Below are 16,437 nucleotides of genomic sequence, written 5' to 3' on the forward strand. Positions count from 1 at the left end.
CCAGGGAAGCAGAACACACCGTTTGCTAAGCGCCCAGGCATGGCCACAGACGCGGCAAAGGCGGAGAGGGGAAGGCCTGCCACGTGGCAGAAGGACCTTTTTGCGGGAGGTGACGCACATCCTGCTAAAGTCGAGCCAGTGGGAATGCCGCAGCACCTTGGTCATGCGGAGATGCACGCGGCGGAGAGAGCACAGGACCATAGGCCCAGAGCTGATGGGCCGCCCGCGTCTGAAGGTATCCAGCGGCAGGTGACGCAGCCCAAGCCGGAGGTTAAGGCGGAGAGTGTCTTGGCACCGCTTGGTGGAAGTAGGGATGGTCCTGACCGGATGGATGTTGTCCCGAGCCAGCAGACTGAACCGCCGGAGCCCCCAGCGAATGGGCAGGTCACGGAAGCGAAGCGTATGGCCCAGACTGAGCAGGACAAGCCTGCGCAGGCGAGGAATGGGAATCGACAACCGCTGCCTGCGCTGCCTGCTGAACCGCAGGACGGGCTGGAGCGCCGCCCGCTCAAGGTCGAGGATGCATTGGCCTATTTGGAAAAGGTCAAGACACAGTTTAAGGAGCAGGTCGATGTGTACAACCAGTTCTTGGACATCATGAAGGAGTTTAAGGCCCAGTCCATCGATACCACCGAAGTGATTAGACGTGTTTCAAATCTGTTTAGAGGGCACATGGACTTGATTCTTGGCTTCAACACCTTTTTGCCACCGGGATACAAGATCAAGGTCACGAAGGATAAGGCCACTGGAGTCGTCAACACCGGCTTTGATGGCCCTGAAGGATTTAGTCAACTTCCTACGTTCCTCTCAGGGAGCATAGCGGCGCCGTCTCCGATTGCCGGTGGAAGGAATGGTAACGCTGTCTCAAGCCCGAAGCGAAAGGATTCTAAATCAAAATCATCGGCGAAATTGCAGACCTCCCGATCAGGCCAGGCTGTACCAGGGCAGGCCATTGACCCGATGGACAAAGATGCCAGTGGTGGGGCTCCCGTGGCGGCAAGAGGCTCGGCACCGGCAAAGACTGCGTCCGTCAGCCGTCAGAATGGTGCCAATGGCTTGCACGCGGATGCAAGTGCCTTGCAGCAAGAGGCCACAACGCAAGCGCACCTGCTTCAAGCCGAGAGGTCGTTTTCTCCGGGTCCTGAGAAAGCGCAAGAGTTTGACCGCGCCATTGAGTTTGTTACCACCATCAAAGAGCGGTTCTCTGATGATCCCGACACGTTCAACAAGTTTTTGAATGCCCTTAGTCGGTTTCGGGACAAGCAGACGTCGATTCGTGAAGTCTTTGACGTTGTCGCATGCTTGTTTGGCCCTCACAAGGATTTATTACTCAAGTTTCAAGAGTTTTTGCCTGCTATCTCTCGAGGTTCTTTGGACAAGCCGATGCGGAGTCGACCTCCGACCACCCCGCTCGACCGTGCATATTCTGGGAAAACGGCCACAGGTCCGTCGAGAAGAGGCCCCGGCGGTCTGTCTCGGAACCGGCGACCTCGCGACATGCAATTTTTCGAAGATCTCAAAGCGAGCCTTGGTCTGGGCAAATCGGATGTATACATAGACTTTATCAAATGCCTAAGCTTATTCACTCAAAAGATTGTGACGAAAGATGAGTTGCAAAGTTTAACTGCCGGCATCTTACAAGACTATCCACACGCAAACGCCCTGTTTTTGCAATATCTCGAAGCCATCTGCGGCAGTGGAGATGAAACAACGGATGAGGGAAATCAGGCTTCCTCCTCTGTTTCATCTGAGGAGGCGCCTACGCCGCTGGATGCGGCACGGCATGCTCGTTATCTGAAGAAGACGGTGTCTGAAACTGGCGGCGAGTTTGGCGTCGAAAAACTTGTTTCATACAGCAAGCTACCACCTGATTTCCCAGCGTTCCCATGTGCCGGGCGATCAGTGATGGAAAGGAGGACGCTGAACGATGCATGGGTGAGTGGAACATCCGGCTCTGAAGATTATTCGTTCAAGTTTATGCGAAAGAATCAAAACGAGGATAACCTCTTCCGTTGCGAAGATGATAGGTATGAATTGGACATGGTAATAGCCACGAATGCGTCGACTATTCAAAAGCTGCAGACTATAGTGGGATCAATGTCTCGGTTGCCACAAGCCGAGAAGAAGCGGCATCAACTTGCAGAGGGAGCACTCTCGCCCATCAACTTCAGTGCTATTCAGCGCATTTACGGAGAAAAGGGCGCCGAAGTAGTCGAAGAAGTGAAGCTGAATCCTGCGCAGGCGGCGCCGTTTGTCGTTGAACGTCTTCGCAGCAAGAATACAGAATGGATTCGCGCTCGACATGAAATGAACCGAGCATGGCGTGAGGTCGGTGAACGAAACTATCACAGAAGCTTGGATCATAGAAGTGTTCATTTTAAGCATGTGGACAAGAAGGAGCTTAGCACGAAAAATTTACTCGCCGATCTGTTGGAACCCACTACTAGTTTGCAAGCACGTGACGCGGAAATGACTAAAGCTCGTGGGTACCCAGTACCGCACGGCGGTGGGGGAGCGAATGACCGGAGTCTGGCGTTCAAGGCAGTGAAAGAAGCGGCACAGCGGGTTTCACGTCTAGAACCGCCTCATCTCGATCTGTGTTTTGAAGAGTGCCGTATCCACAGATTGGCTTTTGATGTAGTACGCGATCGAATTGAAAGTGAAACGTCGTCTTCGTCAGAGGCCAAGCGCATAGTCGGTGAATTCCAGAGGCTGCTGTCGCGCTTTTTCAGATTAGATTTCACAGACGATGGTTGCAAGCGGGCTGAGAGAGATTTCTGCCGTCGTCGCGGCGAGAAACATGACGGGTGTAACAGCGCGGAAAGGGAGTCGAACATGGTCGAGGAGGAGGCAATGGTGATGTACGGGGACGACAGCTTGTACCTGATGTTTCGGATGTATCATTTGCTCTTTGAGCGACTGATGGAAGGATTGAAATTGGCGCGGAAACAGATTGCGGACAGAACGAAACGCGAATCAATGAACAAGGCTGGTGCTGCGAGAGTGGGTGGACGAAGCCACATTCCAACGCTCTTGACGTCTCCGGCATCGCTGATTATGAACTTTCCGTCTGCTCAGGAGAAGGAGCATTCGTTTTGCGTTGGGCCTCAGCACGCGACAGCTGACGAAATTTTTGAAGAGTGGCTCGAGCCCCTGAGACAATTTCTGAGTACGAACAAAGCGGACGTTGTAAATAGGTACGAAGAAAAATGTCGGGTGCTGCTCGGGGCTGGGTCGTACTGCTTGCTGACGCTTGACAAGACAGTGGCTAAGACTTCGAAACAAGTGGGGTCAGCACTGAGCGGAGACGCAGTTGCGGAGTATGGGACAGTTTGGATGTTCCACGCACTGGCGGACCGGATAAAGGAATCGACGCAGAACTGCGCGAAACTGAGCTGGAGTTGCATGGAAAAGCAATACGCTGCATGCGCTGTGGCACAAATAGGGAAAACGCGGGGATCTGGTGCGAACATGATGCGGTTTACGAGCCACTACCGGGACGAGCAAATGAACGAATTTGTGATCTACGCGGTGGGCCACACAAACGACGAGGTGGCTGGCAAGAGCAAGACGCAAACGGCTAGTGTGGACTTGAAGGAATTGTACAAAACTTGCACAGACATGCTGGAGGAAAATATGGCGCAAGCTAAGGAGAGCGGAGATGGGGAATGGCGACAAAGAGGGGATTCTACAAGCTTACGGAAGCGCAGTCGCGTAAGCGACGACAGTTTTGTGCGGTTTGCAGGCAGCGAAAAACAAGTGCGCAAACGGGCAAAGGGGATGAAGCTACGACGCGGCGGGGATGTAATCTGGAAGGCGACGGCCAAGAAGCGAATCAAAGCTGTGGAAGGGACGTGCGACTACATGGAGAATGTGAACCGCAAGCGAAAGCTATGGAGCAATACGGCCGACGCGAAGGAGGTGAATGAGCAATGCGTGTGGGGGCGAGTCGTGCGGAGAAAGCGGTTGGCCAAGGAGAAGGAGGAGAAGGAGATTGAGGAACGGGAAAAGGAGGAGGAGAAGGAGAAGGAGAATGCGAGTGTGGCCAAGGCATCGGGAGCGGGGATCGCAGAGAGTAGTGGAGATAAGGAAGCAGGCGAGGTAGCGGAAAAGGACAAGATGAGTGACTCGTAGATGTGATCGTGAGGGGGGACTGGTGCGCTGTAGAATGTAAATATGGGTAGCAGGACTGGAGAGGTGACGACCGGGGCATGAGGCAGAACTCAATGGATTGGATGAAACAAAATGCGCGTTGAGCTGCTCATACAGAGCTCGCGACTCACATTCTAATTCTGCATTAATTTCTAACACCCCCCGTGCTTTGTGAGCACACTCGTCGTCTATCCAAATCTACTAAACTTTTCAATACACCCCCTTCGCCGTTTTCCCTTCTCGCCATCTTTGATCTCAATAGATCTCGGGAACGAATTGCTCCCTCTGCCCCTCCCCCTCCCCCTCCTCCTCTCCCTCCCCCTCTCCCTCCTCCTCATTGCCCATCCCACCATGTCCTGCCGTGAGTGTCTCACCTTCGTCGCTCAGAGCGCCTTTCCCCGAACCGCGCTCTCGCGCTCTTTCCTCCCCCCCCTCTCCTGGACGGGCTCGCCAAGCCGCCGCCTCTTCACTACCCCCCCGCGGCGCTCCACGCGCTTCCACCGCCTCACTACCTCCGCCTCCGCCTCGCCCTCCGAAGAATCCCCGAACGCCTACGACTTCCGCGCCTTCGAGCCGAAATGGCAGGCCATCTGGGCCTCCCGCCGCGACTTTGCCACCCCGAACCTGCCGCAGCTCGACGTCTCCAAGCCCAAGTACTACGCGCTGGACATGTTCCCGTACCCGTCCGGCGCGGGCCTGCACGTGGGCCACCCGGAGGGTTACACGGCCACCGACATACTCTCGCGCTTCCGCCGCAAGCACGGCTACAACGTCCTGCACCCCATGGGCTGGGACGCCTTCGGCCTGCCGGCCGAGCAGTACGCCCTGCAGACCGGCACCCACCCCGCAGTCACCACCGACCGCAACATCGCCATGTTCCGCACCCAGCTGCAGGCCCTGGGCTTCGCCTACGACTGGGAGAGGGAGGTCCGCACCACCGACCCGGCCTACTATCGCTGGACACAGTGGATCTTCTTGAAGTTGTGGGAAAAGGGGCTCGCCTATCAGGATGATAAGCCCGTCAACTGGTGCCCGGCCTTGGGCACTGTGCTCGCGAACGAGGAGGTCATCGACGGCCTCTCGGAGCGCGGCGGCCATCCGGTCGAGAGGCGCCAGATGAAGCAGTGGGTCCTCCGCATTACGGCCTACGCCGACCGATTGTTGGACGATCTGCACCTGCTGGACTGGCCTGAGAGCGTCAAGGACATGCAGCGCAACTGGATCGGCAAAAGCGTCGGCGCGGAGCTGAGCTTTGACGTCGAGGGCGGCACGCGCTCCATTGCGGTGTATACCACCAGGCCGGAGACTGTTTGCGGCGTGTCGTATGTCGTGATCGCGCCGGAGTGGGACGGCGTGCTCCCGCTGTGTACGGAGGCGCAGCGGGAAGAGGTTGAGGCTTATATTAAGGCCGCCGCCATGAAGAGCGACCGCGAGAGGACTGGGGAAGGCGCCGCTAGGGAGAAGACCGGCGTGTGGACGGGCGAGTATGCCGTCAACCCAGTTAACGGCGAGCGAGTCCAGGTGTGGGTGGCGGATTACGTGCTTGCCAGTTATGGCACCGGCGCTGTGATGTCCGTCCCGGCCCACGACGCGCGCGATTTTGAGTTTGCCAAGACGTACAGATTGCCGGTTAAGCAGGTTATTGCGGGCGACGTGTCGGAGGCGGCACATACGGGGGATGGCGAGATTGTGAATTGGGGGAACGCTGGCGGGATTAGCTTGGATGGCATGATGGCGTCGAAGGGTAAGGAAAAGCTGATGGAGCACTTGGAGAGGGAGGGTATCGGGAAGAAGCGGGTGAATTACAAGCTTAGGGACTGGCTGTTTTCGAGGCAGCGGTATTGGGGAGAGCCGTTTCCGATCATTTTTGTTGACGGGGAGCCCAAGGCTGTGCCAGAGTCGGAGCTGCCGGTCACGCTGCCGGAAGTAGATTCGTATCAGCCGTCAGGAACAGGGGAGTCTCCGCTGGCGACGGTTGAGAGCTGGGTGAACACGACGGATCCAGAGACAGGGGCACCGGCTCTTAGGGAGACCAACACAATGCCGCAGTGGGCAGGCTCGTGCTGGTATTACTTGCGTTTTATTGACCCTGATAATGTTGGCAAGCCGATCGATCCGGAGCTGGAAAAGTATTGGATGCCGGTTGATATGTATATCGGAGGTGTGGAACATGCGGTTTTGCACCTACTTTATTCGCGGTTCTGGCACAAAGTTTTGTATGATGTTGGCGTTGTTTCGACGAAGGAGCCGTTTCAACGGCTCGTGAACCAGGGAATGATCCTCGGCGAAGTGGAATATACGGGCTTCAAGAACTCGGAAGGTGGATGGGTTTCTGTGAAAGATGTGGATACTGCCGCGAATGTTGTCTCAAAGACGGGTGAGCGAGTGACACCTATGAAGGTAGACGCGGTTGACTTGGTCAAGAAGGGTGAGTTCATGGCACTGAAGGATGATAACAAGATTCGTGTTATGTCAAGGGCTCACAAGATGTCCAAGAGTCGCGGGAATGTGGTGAACCCTGACGAGATTATCGAGATGTACGGGGCTGATGCGTTGCGGTGCTATCTTATGTACATGGGGCCGTTGGAGCAGGTGAAGCCGTGGGGAACAAAGGGAGTGCAAGGGATGTCGAGGTTTTTGGGGAGAGCGTGGCGGTTGGTGGTGGACCGAACTACTAACGAATTGTGCGATGCACTGACTGATGGAAAGTCAAGCGCCGAACAGAACAAAGTTTTGCACCAGACGATCAAGAAAGTGACTGAGGACGTGGAGGAGCTGCGATTCAACACCGCAATTGCTGGCTTGATTGAATACGTGAACGCTGCGACGAAGTGGAAAGTGCGGCCAAGAGAAAACGTGAAGCCGTTTTTGTCAATGCTCAACGTATTTGCGCCGCACCTGTCGGAGGAGTTGTGGAGTCGGATAGGGGAAACGTCGGCACTAGCTAACGAGGCATGGCCGGTTTACAAGGCGGAATTTGACGTGGAGGACAACAAAATGATTGTGGTGCAGATTAATGGCAAAGTTCGAAGCAAGATGGAAGTGCCTTGCTCTGCGACCAAGGAAGACATACTGACGCGGGCACTGGACATGGACAGCATCCAAAAGTATCTGTCCAGCGGGACTATCAAGAAGCAAATCTACGTCCCGGACAAGTTGGTGAATCTTGTCGTGGTGGCGCAGTGATTTTCCGAAAAAGGAGCGATTGCGATTTACAAAATTGGGATCCCCTGTCCGCCTCCTTGCCCACTATGTACACCGGAGCGAGGCTATATATATTCTATGAAGACACTTGGAAGACCTTATTGAAGCCGTTGCTTAGACGTCGACGGAGTAACCGGGCTTCCGGGCCCCTCTTCCCGACACCTCTTCCCCAAGACCCCATGCGCCATACCGATGCGATCAATTCTCCTCTCCTTCCACCTCCGTAGCGCGATATCCAGTCCATGCGCCGCAAAGAACAGCTTCCGCTCCTTCTCCTCGAGCCCCTCCAGCGCTGCGACGCCCCTAGCGCCCGCAAACACGGCCGAATCAACGATGCCCCAACAGCGGTCCGCAAACGCTCTGACGAGTGCCTCGCTTAGCCTCGAGTCCCTAACGAGCTTCGCGATCCTGAGGCCGAGGGCGTAGAAGGCTGGGCAGCGCGTCTGCAGGCGCACGGCGCGCGCGTCGGCGCGCAGCGCGTGGCGCGCACCCGTGGCGAAGCAGCGCGGCAGCTCGAGCGCCGCCACGCCGCGCTGCGCGAGCGAGTCCGCCAGCCAAAAGGGAAGCGCGAGACGGTGCCCGGACGGCAGGTCCAGCCGGTCCTCCGCGGACGACTGCTTGTTCGACGACCACACCGCAGCTGCCCCTGCGGGGTCCAGATGCGCTAGCTGGTGCGCCTGCACGTGGAAGGTCGCGTAAATGCGCGGCTCGGAGGAGAGGATGTCGTCGATGGAGAAGTAGTCTTCCATTGTGGATTGAGTGGAGGGGGCGGGGGGAGGGCGGGGGGTGGTAAGTTAGAGTGAGGGCGGGAGCAATTGAGGGCGGGGGCGGTTGGGGAAAGGTGGAGCGGCTAGTGGGAGGAGGACGCGGAAAGGAGGATGAAAGGCATAGCGGGTGTGGGTTAAAAGGGTTGGCGGGGTGTGGTGGTAAGCGTTGAGCTTTGGGGTAGAGGGAATGCGCGCCATTTTTCAAAAGGATTGGCTTCGCGCGCAACGAAGCTGAATGGCTGCTCCGAATAGCATCTATTCGAATTCAAACGACCTGATTTTCCCGCGATGCTGAGATCAGCATCGCGGGAAAATCAGGTCGTTTGAATTCAACTAGATCCCATTCGCGCGCTTTTGCGTCCTCATGAAATTTGGATCATGTCGAATCGGCTCATGTCGAATCGGCTCACGTCGAATCGGCTCAAACAAAACTAAACGGATCACACGTGTATTCGTCTATCATAACGCTGCAGCGGATCAAGCAGGACGTCGGCGAGAGATCCTCTCATCGCACGGCTCTTGTTCATCCATCTGCGGGGCAACCGAATACCCCCTCCTTCTCCTCCCTCTTAACGCTTAACAGTTCATTTTGCACAGACTCCCCACCCCGCGCCCGTTACGCGCCGGCGCTTTTCACAAGCATCCTATCGGGGCTGCTGCGTCATACCGGTCACAACTTCTTGATCGAGACTCTCCAGACACCATGGGAGCCTCAGCGATCGACGAGGAGTACATCATCAAGCCAGAGTCGAAAACCCCTGCCCTGGACACCTCAAAATGGCCTCTCCTTCTTAAGAACTACGACGCTCTCAACGTCCGTACTGCCCATTTCACGCCTATCCCGGTGGGCTGCTCGCCGCACAAGCGCCCGCTGCATGACTACGTGCGTTACGGCGTGATCAACTTAGACAAGCCTGCGAACCCGTCTTCGCACGAAGTCGTCGCCTGGATTAAACGTATCCTCAAGGTCGATAAGACGGGCCACTCCGGCACGCTGGATCCAAAAGTTACCGGCTGCCTCATCGTCTGCATCGACCGCTCCACCCGTCTGGTGAAGAGCCAGCAGGGCGCCGGTAAGGAGTATGTCGCCGTCGTGAAGCTGCACGGAAGCCTGGGCGAGAACCCCGTCACGCAGATGAGGAGGGGCGTCGACTTGCTTACCGGCGCCCTGTTCCAGAGGCCCCCGCTTATTTCCGCCGTGAAGAGGCAGCTGAGGATCCGCACCGTGTATCAGAGTAAGCTGTTGGAGTTTGACGATAAGAGGAATCTCGGCGTGTTCTGGGTCAAGTGCGAAGCAGGGACATACATCCGTACCCTCTGCGTGCACCTGGGCTACTTGCTGGGCGTAGGAGGTAACATGCAGGAGCTGCGACGCATTAGGAGTGGCGTCATGGGAGAGGACACGGGTATGTACACCATGCATGACGTTCTAGATGCGCAATGGGTGTACGAGAACAACCGCGACGAGTCATATTTGCGCACGGTCATCAAACCATTGGAGTCCCTCCTCACAGGACACAAACGAGTCGTCGCCAAGGACTCCGCCGTCAACTCGATTTGCTACGGCGCCGTGCTCATGATTCCCGGCTTGCTAAGGTTCGAGGATGGCATCGAGGTTGGTGAGGAAATTGTCATCATGACCACAAAGGGAGAAGCCGTTGCCCTTGCCGTTGCGGAGATGAATACGGCTGTCATGGCAACATGCGATCACGGAAGGATCGCTCGCATCAAGCGCGTCGTCATGGAAAGGGATACGTACCCCAGGAAATGGGGGCTGGGCCCTATGGCATCGAAAAAGAAGGGCCTTGTTCAACAAGGAAAGCTGGACAAGCACGGCCGCCCGAACGAAAGCACACCAAAGGAATGGGGTCAGATGCAACCGGACTTAAGTGTGGCCGCAGCTGTGGCTGCTGTCACATCCCCTGTGAAGGCCGATGCACCAAGTAATGATGCTATGGAAGTCTCCACACCCAAGACGGACGCTGGGGAAGCGACTCCGGGTGATAAGGTCGAGAACGCGACCACACCGGACACGTCCGAAAAGAAGAGAAAGAAGGACAAGTCGGATAAGAAGAAGAAGAAGAAGAAAAAGGAAAAGGATGGTAGCGAGTCGGAGAAGAAAAAGAAGAAGAAGAAGCGAAAGGAAAAGGCAGCGGAGGATTCAGATTAGGACCACGCTTTTCGCGCCCTGCGCAGGGACACTATTGGGTGAGGATTCCACAGCAATAGGGAAGCGCTATTAGTCCTTGAGCTGTATGCCGCCAGACTAATTTTTCTTCCCTGTAGTTGGGGGGCCAGCAAATATATTGTAAAGTGTTTTCTCTTATTCGCGGAACGGCGAGACGCTCGTGACGAAGGTTAACGAGTGTGCGCAAACTGCATTTCAGCCCGTGAGTGGGAAGGAGGCTTCACTGGACGTCAAGATTTTCGTGCGCATTGCAACTATCTTTACATTTTATCTCATCCACGAAACTTATCCCCTGTTTCAACAGACGTAAACTAATCTATCTCCTGTCCCTTTCTGCTCGCTTGGCCTCGAGCTGTCTAGCGTGGGACCATCTCTCAGGTGTGAGCACAGCCTCTCCGAATGACCTAGAGCAACACCGCGCCAATGCCAACCAACTTTGTAGTGTCGCTTGTCCATCCTTTGCCTGCCCGCTCTTCCTTGCTGCAACGTACTCATTCTCCACAGCCTTTGACGCACCTTCTGAGATGTCAAACTCACCCTGCTCTGTCAACAATGCCATGGCTAGCCGCATTTTCCGTAAAAGGTCTTCATTGTAGCTATCCCACTTTTGGAGCTTCAATCCGGTATCGGGCTTGATGCGCACGACGACATCAGCGGGAATAATGGATTTGCTGCCCTTCGACACGAAAACTGGACAACACTGGACAAGGATTTCAGTCTCATAATACTGGAAATCAAGTGGTGCTGTGCACTGCTTCGCGAGTGAGCTCAGAGCGCGAACATTTCTCAACCCACGCTCGGCCAAATGCCCGTTGCTGAGTCTTGTCTCATCCGCAAGAAGCACCGCCCCGCCCGCAAGTTGAAGTGGTGCCGCCTTTAGACGATTCAATGTGTAATCCTTTTTGGGGTACAGCTCCCTGGCGTTCAGGGAAGCGATACTCAGTTCCACCGGGACGACGGCGTTGACGACATTCTCAATTGCTTTGGATAGCTGGGAAGAGAAGTCTGGCTGAGAATCCGATACTTCTTTCGGAACAACAAGATTCAATGACAGTTTCCCAATCGCGTCACCGCCCTCCGTTCTTTGAGCGGGTCGAGAAAGGAGACACATCAGCAAGTACTCAGCTGCGACAGTATCATCGCAAAGCGCTGAAGAGAGATACTTGATGAGCATATCCCGCACTCCGGGCAACACGGCTTTCAACTCTTGTCGAGCCTCGGCCAAGGCTTGTTGCCCACCGTTTGCGACGAGGGCCGCTGTGGCTGGGTTGATTTCCCATTCCTCAGCCCCCCGCATCTGCACGACATGCAGGCGCTTCACGATCTCGGGATTCCTAGCCGCAAACTCTTCAGCGAAGGCGTCATTTCCGCTCGCGACTGGCATAGCTTCCTGCAAGATCCCCACGACTCGAACCAACGTGTTGACTTTGAGTTCTCGTCCAGCCGTAGCGTCGTATAATTTTGCCACTACTGCGAATGCGCCGGCCTGTCCAAGCACGGGATGATTGAGGCCGAGCCCTACAGACCCATTCTTTCCATCTCCTTGCGCAGATGGCCGCGGTCGCTTGTCAGTCGTAGCCTCCGATGAGGATGCGGCTCCGTTAGCGGCGGGAGTTCCCGGGGCCGTCGCTGATGGGGCTTCTTGCATGGACTGGTCTTCCGTTGCATCTCTGTCCTCTCGAGTTCGTTTTGTTCGAGATGAATTGGCTGAAGGGTTTGGCGTGGGGTACAAACAAGATGGGTTGCGTGCCTCTCGAATCCAAGCAGCCTCGCCCGGCGGAGACACCAAGTACACAGGTAAGCGTTCCGAAAGCTTGGCACGCGTGTCGTTGGTTGCCGCTGCGTTCTCGACGAGCAATCCAGAGTCACCTTCTGGAGAGGACGCCACAAACAGCTCGGCATCCCATATATCCTGGACCATGGCTAGGCACTGGGCCCAACGTCCTGGACGCGCTGTTGGGGAGTCGATGAATGGAATAGCGGAAAGAGGTGGTACTTGAAGGGCGGACAGTGCGGAAGACACGGTCGCGCCTGCCTGATGGATTGCATGATGTGATGCAGCCACGGGATCGGGAGTTGCTTCAAAAGAGAGACCGACCATCGTTTCGGAGTGTTTCGCCTCGGTGATTTGGGTGCAGTAGACGTCGGGAGAGCTATCAAGCAGACTACTTGCGCTTAAGAGTGTCGATGGAAGGCGAGAATCGAAGATGAGAAAGTCTGTCGTGAGAGGCGGCTTTTGAAGGTGCTGTTCCCAAGATTAAACGGAGTAAAAAGCGTCCTTCACGATGATGTGTGTACGAGCAGGAGAGGCCTTGAGTATGAACAGAACAATGGCGGGAAAAAAGCTGGCCAATAGGCGCGCATGAAAATGACAGATGGATCAATTCCATTGGTCTTGCGTACTGATCCGAGCAGTGATGTCCATAGCAGGCCCACTCCATGGCCCTTTTTTGTAATATTTGGGTCTTCCATTTTCGCGGGAACTCATCGAGTAGTAGCACCAGACTGTTCCCGCCAAAATGTTCAGCGCCAGCAGCAAAGCGCTTCTCCCTTTTACGCATATTTCTCAAGCACGGGACGGGGGTCCCCGGGGACGGACTCCCGTAGAAACGAGTAAGAACGACTTTCGGGCCCATTGATAGACCACGAGTTATTATTCTGACCTCTGCGAAGAAGACTGGCATAGCACCCGTGTAGCAATCCTCAACACTTCTACTGCTTATCGTTTCTGACATGGCGTCGACGATGAACCGCGGGACGCCCATCGCGACGCAGCAGCAGGAGCTAATGCGTCGCTTTACAACATTTCTGGATGCGGACAATGGCCATGGCGTGTTGGCAGACCGAATTCAGCAAATGGTCCAGGCACCGGACCAGGAGACCCTGGCCTCCAACGACACCCCGAAGCGCCTCATCGTTTCCCTGGACCACCTCCGCGACTTTGACAGTGACCTCGCTCAAGACGTTATCGAACATCCGGTTGACCATCTGCCAGTGTTTGAACGGGCGATGCAAGACCTCATCATGGGTATTCGCCAGGACCTTTCTGCCAGTAAGCGCAGGTTGGCTGACTTCCGCATCGGACTGGACGGCGCATTTGGCTCAAGGCACGTTTCACCAAGAGGCCTGAACGCGGGGCTTGTCGGTGGTGTCGTCAGAGTTGATGGTATTGTCACCAGGGCATCTGTTGTTAGACCAAGGCTTGTTCTTTCGGTGCACTACTGCCCCATCACAAAGAAGTTTCATGAGAAGACATTCAGAGACAACGCAAGCGTCAGTTCTCTGGCTATGTTTACCCAAAATGCAGGGATGCCAGGCAGTTCCTACCCGACCAAAGATGAGGACGGCAACCCACTAGAGACAGAGTTTGGTATGTGCTGGTATCGAGACTCACAGCGTGTCACTATCCAGGAAATGCCTGAGAAGAGTCCCCCTGGTCAGTTGCCGCGGAGCGTCGAAGTCCTCATTGAGAGTGACCTTTGTGATGCATGCAAACCAGGAGATCGAGTCAGCATCAGCGGAATCTTCAGAGCAGTGGGCGGCGCTGCTTCAACAAGCGGGAGCGGCATGTTCTCCACCTTTGTCGTCGCAAACCACATTTCCCTGCTTTCCGGTGTCGAGGGAAGGTCAAGTGTCGACAGCTCCATTCATGCCGACGATATCGGCAACTTCATCGAGTACTCCCAACATGGGCATGTCCTCAGCCGTATGTCCAAGTCAATAGCTCCAAGTATCTGCGGCCACGACTTCATCAAGAAAGCCATACTCCTCTTCCTAATCGGAGGAAAAGAGCGTAATTTGGCAAACGGCACGCATCTTCGCGGTGACCTCAACATTATGATGGTCGGAGACCCGTCGACTGCGAAATCCCAACTGTTGCGTTTTATAATGAATACGGCACCACTTGCCGTATCCACAACTGGTCGAGGGTCTTCCGGGGTCGGTTTGACTGCCGCCGTGACAACCGATCAGGACACGGGCGACCGTCATCTTGAAGCTGGTGCAATGGTACTCGCCGACCGCGGCGTCGTTTGCATCGACGAGTTCGACAAGATGTCTGACGAAGATCGCGTCGCCATTCACGAAGTCATGGAACAACAAACCGTGACGATCGCCAAAGCCGGCATTCACGCAAGCCTGAACGCGCGTTGCTCGGTCGTGGCGGCCGCAAACCCCGTGTACGGCTCCTACGACAAGACGCGACCGCCCAACGAGAACATCGCGCTCCCCGACTCGCTCCTCTCCCGTTTCGATCTCCTCTTCATCGTGCTTGACATCGCGGACAAAGAGCGCGACCGTCAAATCGCAGACCACGTCCTCCGGGGCCACCGGTTCCGCAAGAACACGCACACGCTCGACGAGATGGACGACGGCGCGGGGCCGCGCGGGCGCGGCGCCGGCGGTGCGAACCAAGGCGAGTCGGAGGATGGCCCCACGGCCATGTACGAGACAGCGGCGTCCGGGTTGTACCGAACAAGCACCGACACCGGGTCGCGGCGGCGGTCCGCGCGACAGTCCGCGCGGCAGGCGGCGCGGTCGGAAAACAAAATCCTGTCGCCTAAGTTCCTCAGGCTTTACATTAGCTATGCGAAGCACCGCGTGAACCCGGTGCTATCGCGCGAAGCGTGCGAGCACATTGCGCAGAGCTACCAGTCGCTGCGGCAGAACATGCTGGAGAAGACGCAACACATCACGGCGAGGTGCCTCGAGACGCTGATCCGGCTCGCGACGGCGCACGCGAAGCTGCGGCTCGACAAGCGGCACGTGCTCCGCGAGGACGCAGTGGCCGCGGCCGAGGTATTACGCTTCGCGCTGTTCAACCAGGCAGAGCCCGACAAGTCCGAGAAGGTGTTCCGAAGGCGGTCGCAGCGCGCAAGGAAGGGCGCAGAGGCCGACGGCAGCGACTCAGAGGGAAGCTCAGACGACTCGGATGGGGAGCACGGGGATACGCCGGCGACGGAGACGCAGAACGCGGAGACGCAGAACGCGGAGACAGCAGCGAGCACGGTACGAGAGACAGAGGAGGACGAGGTGGTAGAGGAGGAGGAGGATGAGATCCAGGCGGCGCCGGCAGCCAGGCCGGGGAGCAGGCGGCGCCGGCGCGAGGCGAGCGAAGGAACGGTGATTCAGGAGAGCGAGGAGGCGGAGGGTGGTACGCAGGCGGGGACGCAGGCAGGGCAGGCCGCAGGGGTGGTGGAGGAGGATGTGGCGAAGGTGATGGAGGCGCTGAATGCGCTGAGGGGAAGAGAGAGCATGATCAAGACAGAGGCATTGCTGGAGAAGCTGAGGGGGACGTTGGATGAGGGGAAGGTGCTAGGGGTGTTGGATGTGCTCGGCGAGAGGGATATTGTGGTTGTCGCGGATGGATCTATCTTCATTGTGTAGTTGAAACAGTAAACGTTGCGATGCTTGTCGAAGAACAGTGGCCTAAAAAGAAGCAGGCGGCTCAGGGAAAATGTGGAAGAGCGAAGGGAAGAGGAAGAAAGACGGCAAGAAAGGCGCAAAACGCGGGAAAACGGAAAATTCGAATATCCAACCTAATGTAGCTCGGTCCCCCCTCCCCGTCCTTTTCCTTTCCTCCCCTCCAACCCCACCTCCCCCTCACCCCCTCCCCTTCGACAAACTAATGTCTTCGGAGACGCTCCTCTCCGCGCAGCTCCCCGTAACCATCCTCCCCCCTTCCGCAACCCTCCCCTCCGCCCCGCCAACGACACCGCCCACGCCCTTCTCCGCCACCCTAACCTACAATGCTCTCTCGACCACGCTAACGCTAACCCTCTCCGACCTCTCCACGCGCCTGCTCCTCCTCTCCACCTCTCTCACGCCCTCGACCTACAGGCCCATCCGCTCAGCCCACTCCCTCCGCCTCGACTTCCCCGCCTTCCCCTCGCGTCTAGCCGAGCTGCTGCTCCTCCCCCGCTCTGACCCCTCGTACGCTCTGCAACTCCACCTCCCCGACCGCGACGACGCCGCACCCATCGCGCTTCGCCTGGTGCAGTTCAACGTCTACAAGGCCTTCCTACACATCGAGCTGTCGCTCTCGCGTGCCTCGGAGCCGCAGCTGGTGGCCGCGCTCGCGGCGCGCGCGCGCGAGGCCGAAGCCGCGGTCGCGCGCGCCGAACAAGC

General features: G+C 56.7%; 6 protein-coding genes; 4 read left to right on the forward strand and 2 right to left on the reverse strand.

Annotated features, from left to right (window-relative positions):
- Positions 1 to 402: 402 nt before the first annotated feature.
- CHC_T00001919001 (hypothetical protein) lies at positions 403 to 4,370 on the forward strand. XM_005712975.1 is given in 2 exon segments: positions 403 to 4,134; positions 4,135 to 4,370. The coding sequence occupies 1 exon segment, from the start codon at positions 403 to 405 to the stop codon at positions 4,132 to 4,134; it is 3,732 nt and encodes a 1,243-aa protein (XP_005713032.1). The 3' UTR covers positions 4,135 to 4,370.
- Positions 4,371 to 4,821: 451 nt separating this feature from the next.
- Positions 4,822 to 7,338, forward strand: CHC_T00009574001 (leucine--tRNA ligase). The gene has a single exon (XM_005712976.1). It carries the CDS (start codon positions 4,822 to 4,824, stop codon positions 7,336 to 7,338), a length of 2,517 nt encoding a protein of 838 aa, XP_005713033.1.
- Positions 7,339 to 7,454: 116 nt separating this feature from the next.
- Positions 7,455 to 8,105, reverse strand: CHC_T00010129001 (DNA replication complex GINS protein psf3). The gene has a single exon (XM_005712977.1). It carries the CDS (start codon positions 8,103 to 8,105, stop codon positions 7,455 to 7,457), a length of 651 nt encoding a protein of 216 aa, XP_005713034.1.
- Positions 8,106 to 8,826: 721 nt separating this feature from the next.
- On the forward strand, positions 8,827 to 10,539 carry CHC_T00009542001 (box H/ACA snoRNP rRNA pseudouridine syntase component dyskerin). XM_005712978.1 is given in 2 exon segments: positions 8,827 to 10,293; positions 10,294 to 10,539. The coding sequence occupies 1 exon segment, from the start codon at positions 8,827 to 8,829 to the stop codon at positions 10,291 to 10,293; it is 1,467 nt and encodes a 488-aa protein (XP_005713035.1). The 3' UTR covers positions 10,294 to 10,539.
- An 88-nt stretch (positions 10,540 to 10,627) lies between these two features.
- On the reverse strand, positions 10,628 to 12,412 carry CHC_T00001920001 (hypothetical protein). The gene has a single exon (XM_005712979.1). The coding sequence runs from the start codon at positions 12,410 to 12,412 to the stop codon at positions 10,628 to 10,630; it is 1,785 nt and encodes a 594-aa protein (XP_005713036.1).
- A 644-nt stretch (positions 12,413 to 13,056) lies between these two features.
- On the forward strand, positions 13,057 to 15,696 carry CHC_T00001921001 (hypothetical protein). Its single transcript, XM_005712980.1, has 4 exons — positions 13,057 to 13,944; positions 13,990 to 14,642; positions 14,790 to 15,159; positions 15,358 to 15,696. The coding sequence occupies exons 1-4, from the start codon at positions 13,057 to 13,059 to the stop codon at positions 15,694 to 15,696; spliced, it is 2,250 nt and encodes a 749-aa protein (XP_005713037.1).
- The last annotated feature ends 741 nt before the right edge of the window (positions 15,697 to 16,437 follow it).

This window comes from Chondrus crispus, genomic scaffold (assembly GCF_000350225.1).
Source record: "Chondrus crispus Stackhouse genomic scaffold, scaffold_118, whole genome shotgun sequence".
NCBI lineage: Eukaryota > Rhodophyta > Florideophyceae > Gigartinales > Gigartinaceae > Chondrus > Chondrus crispus.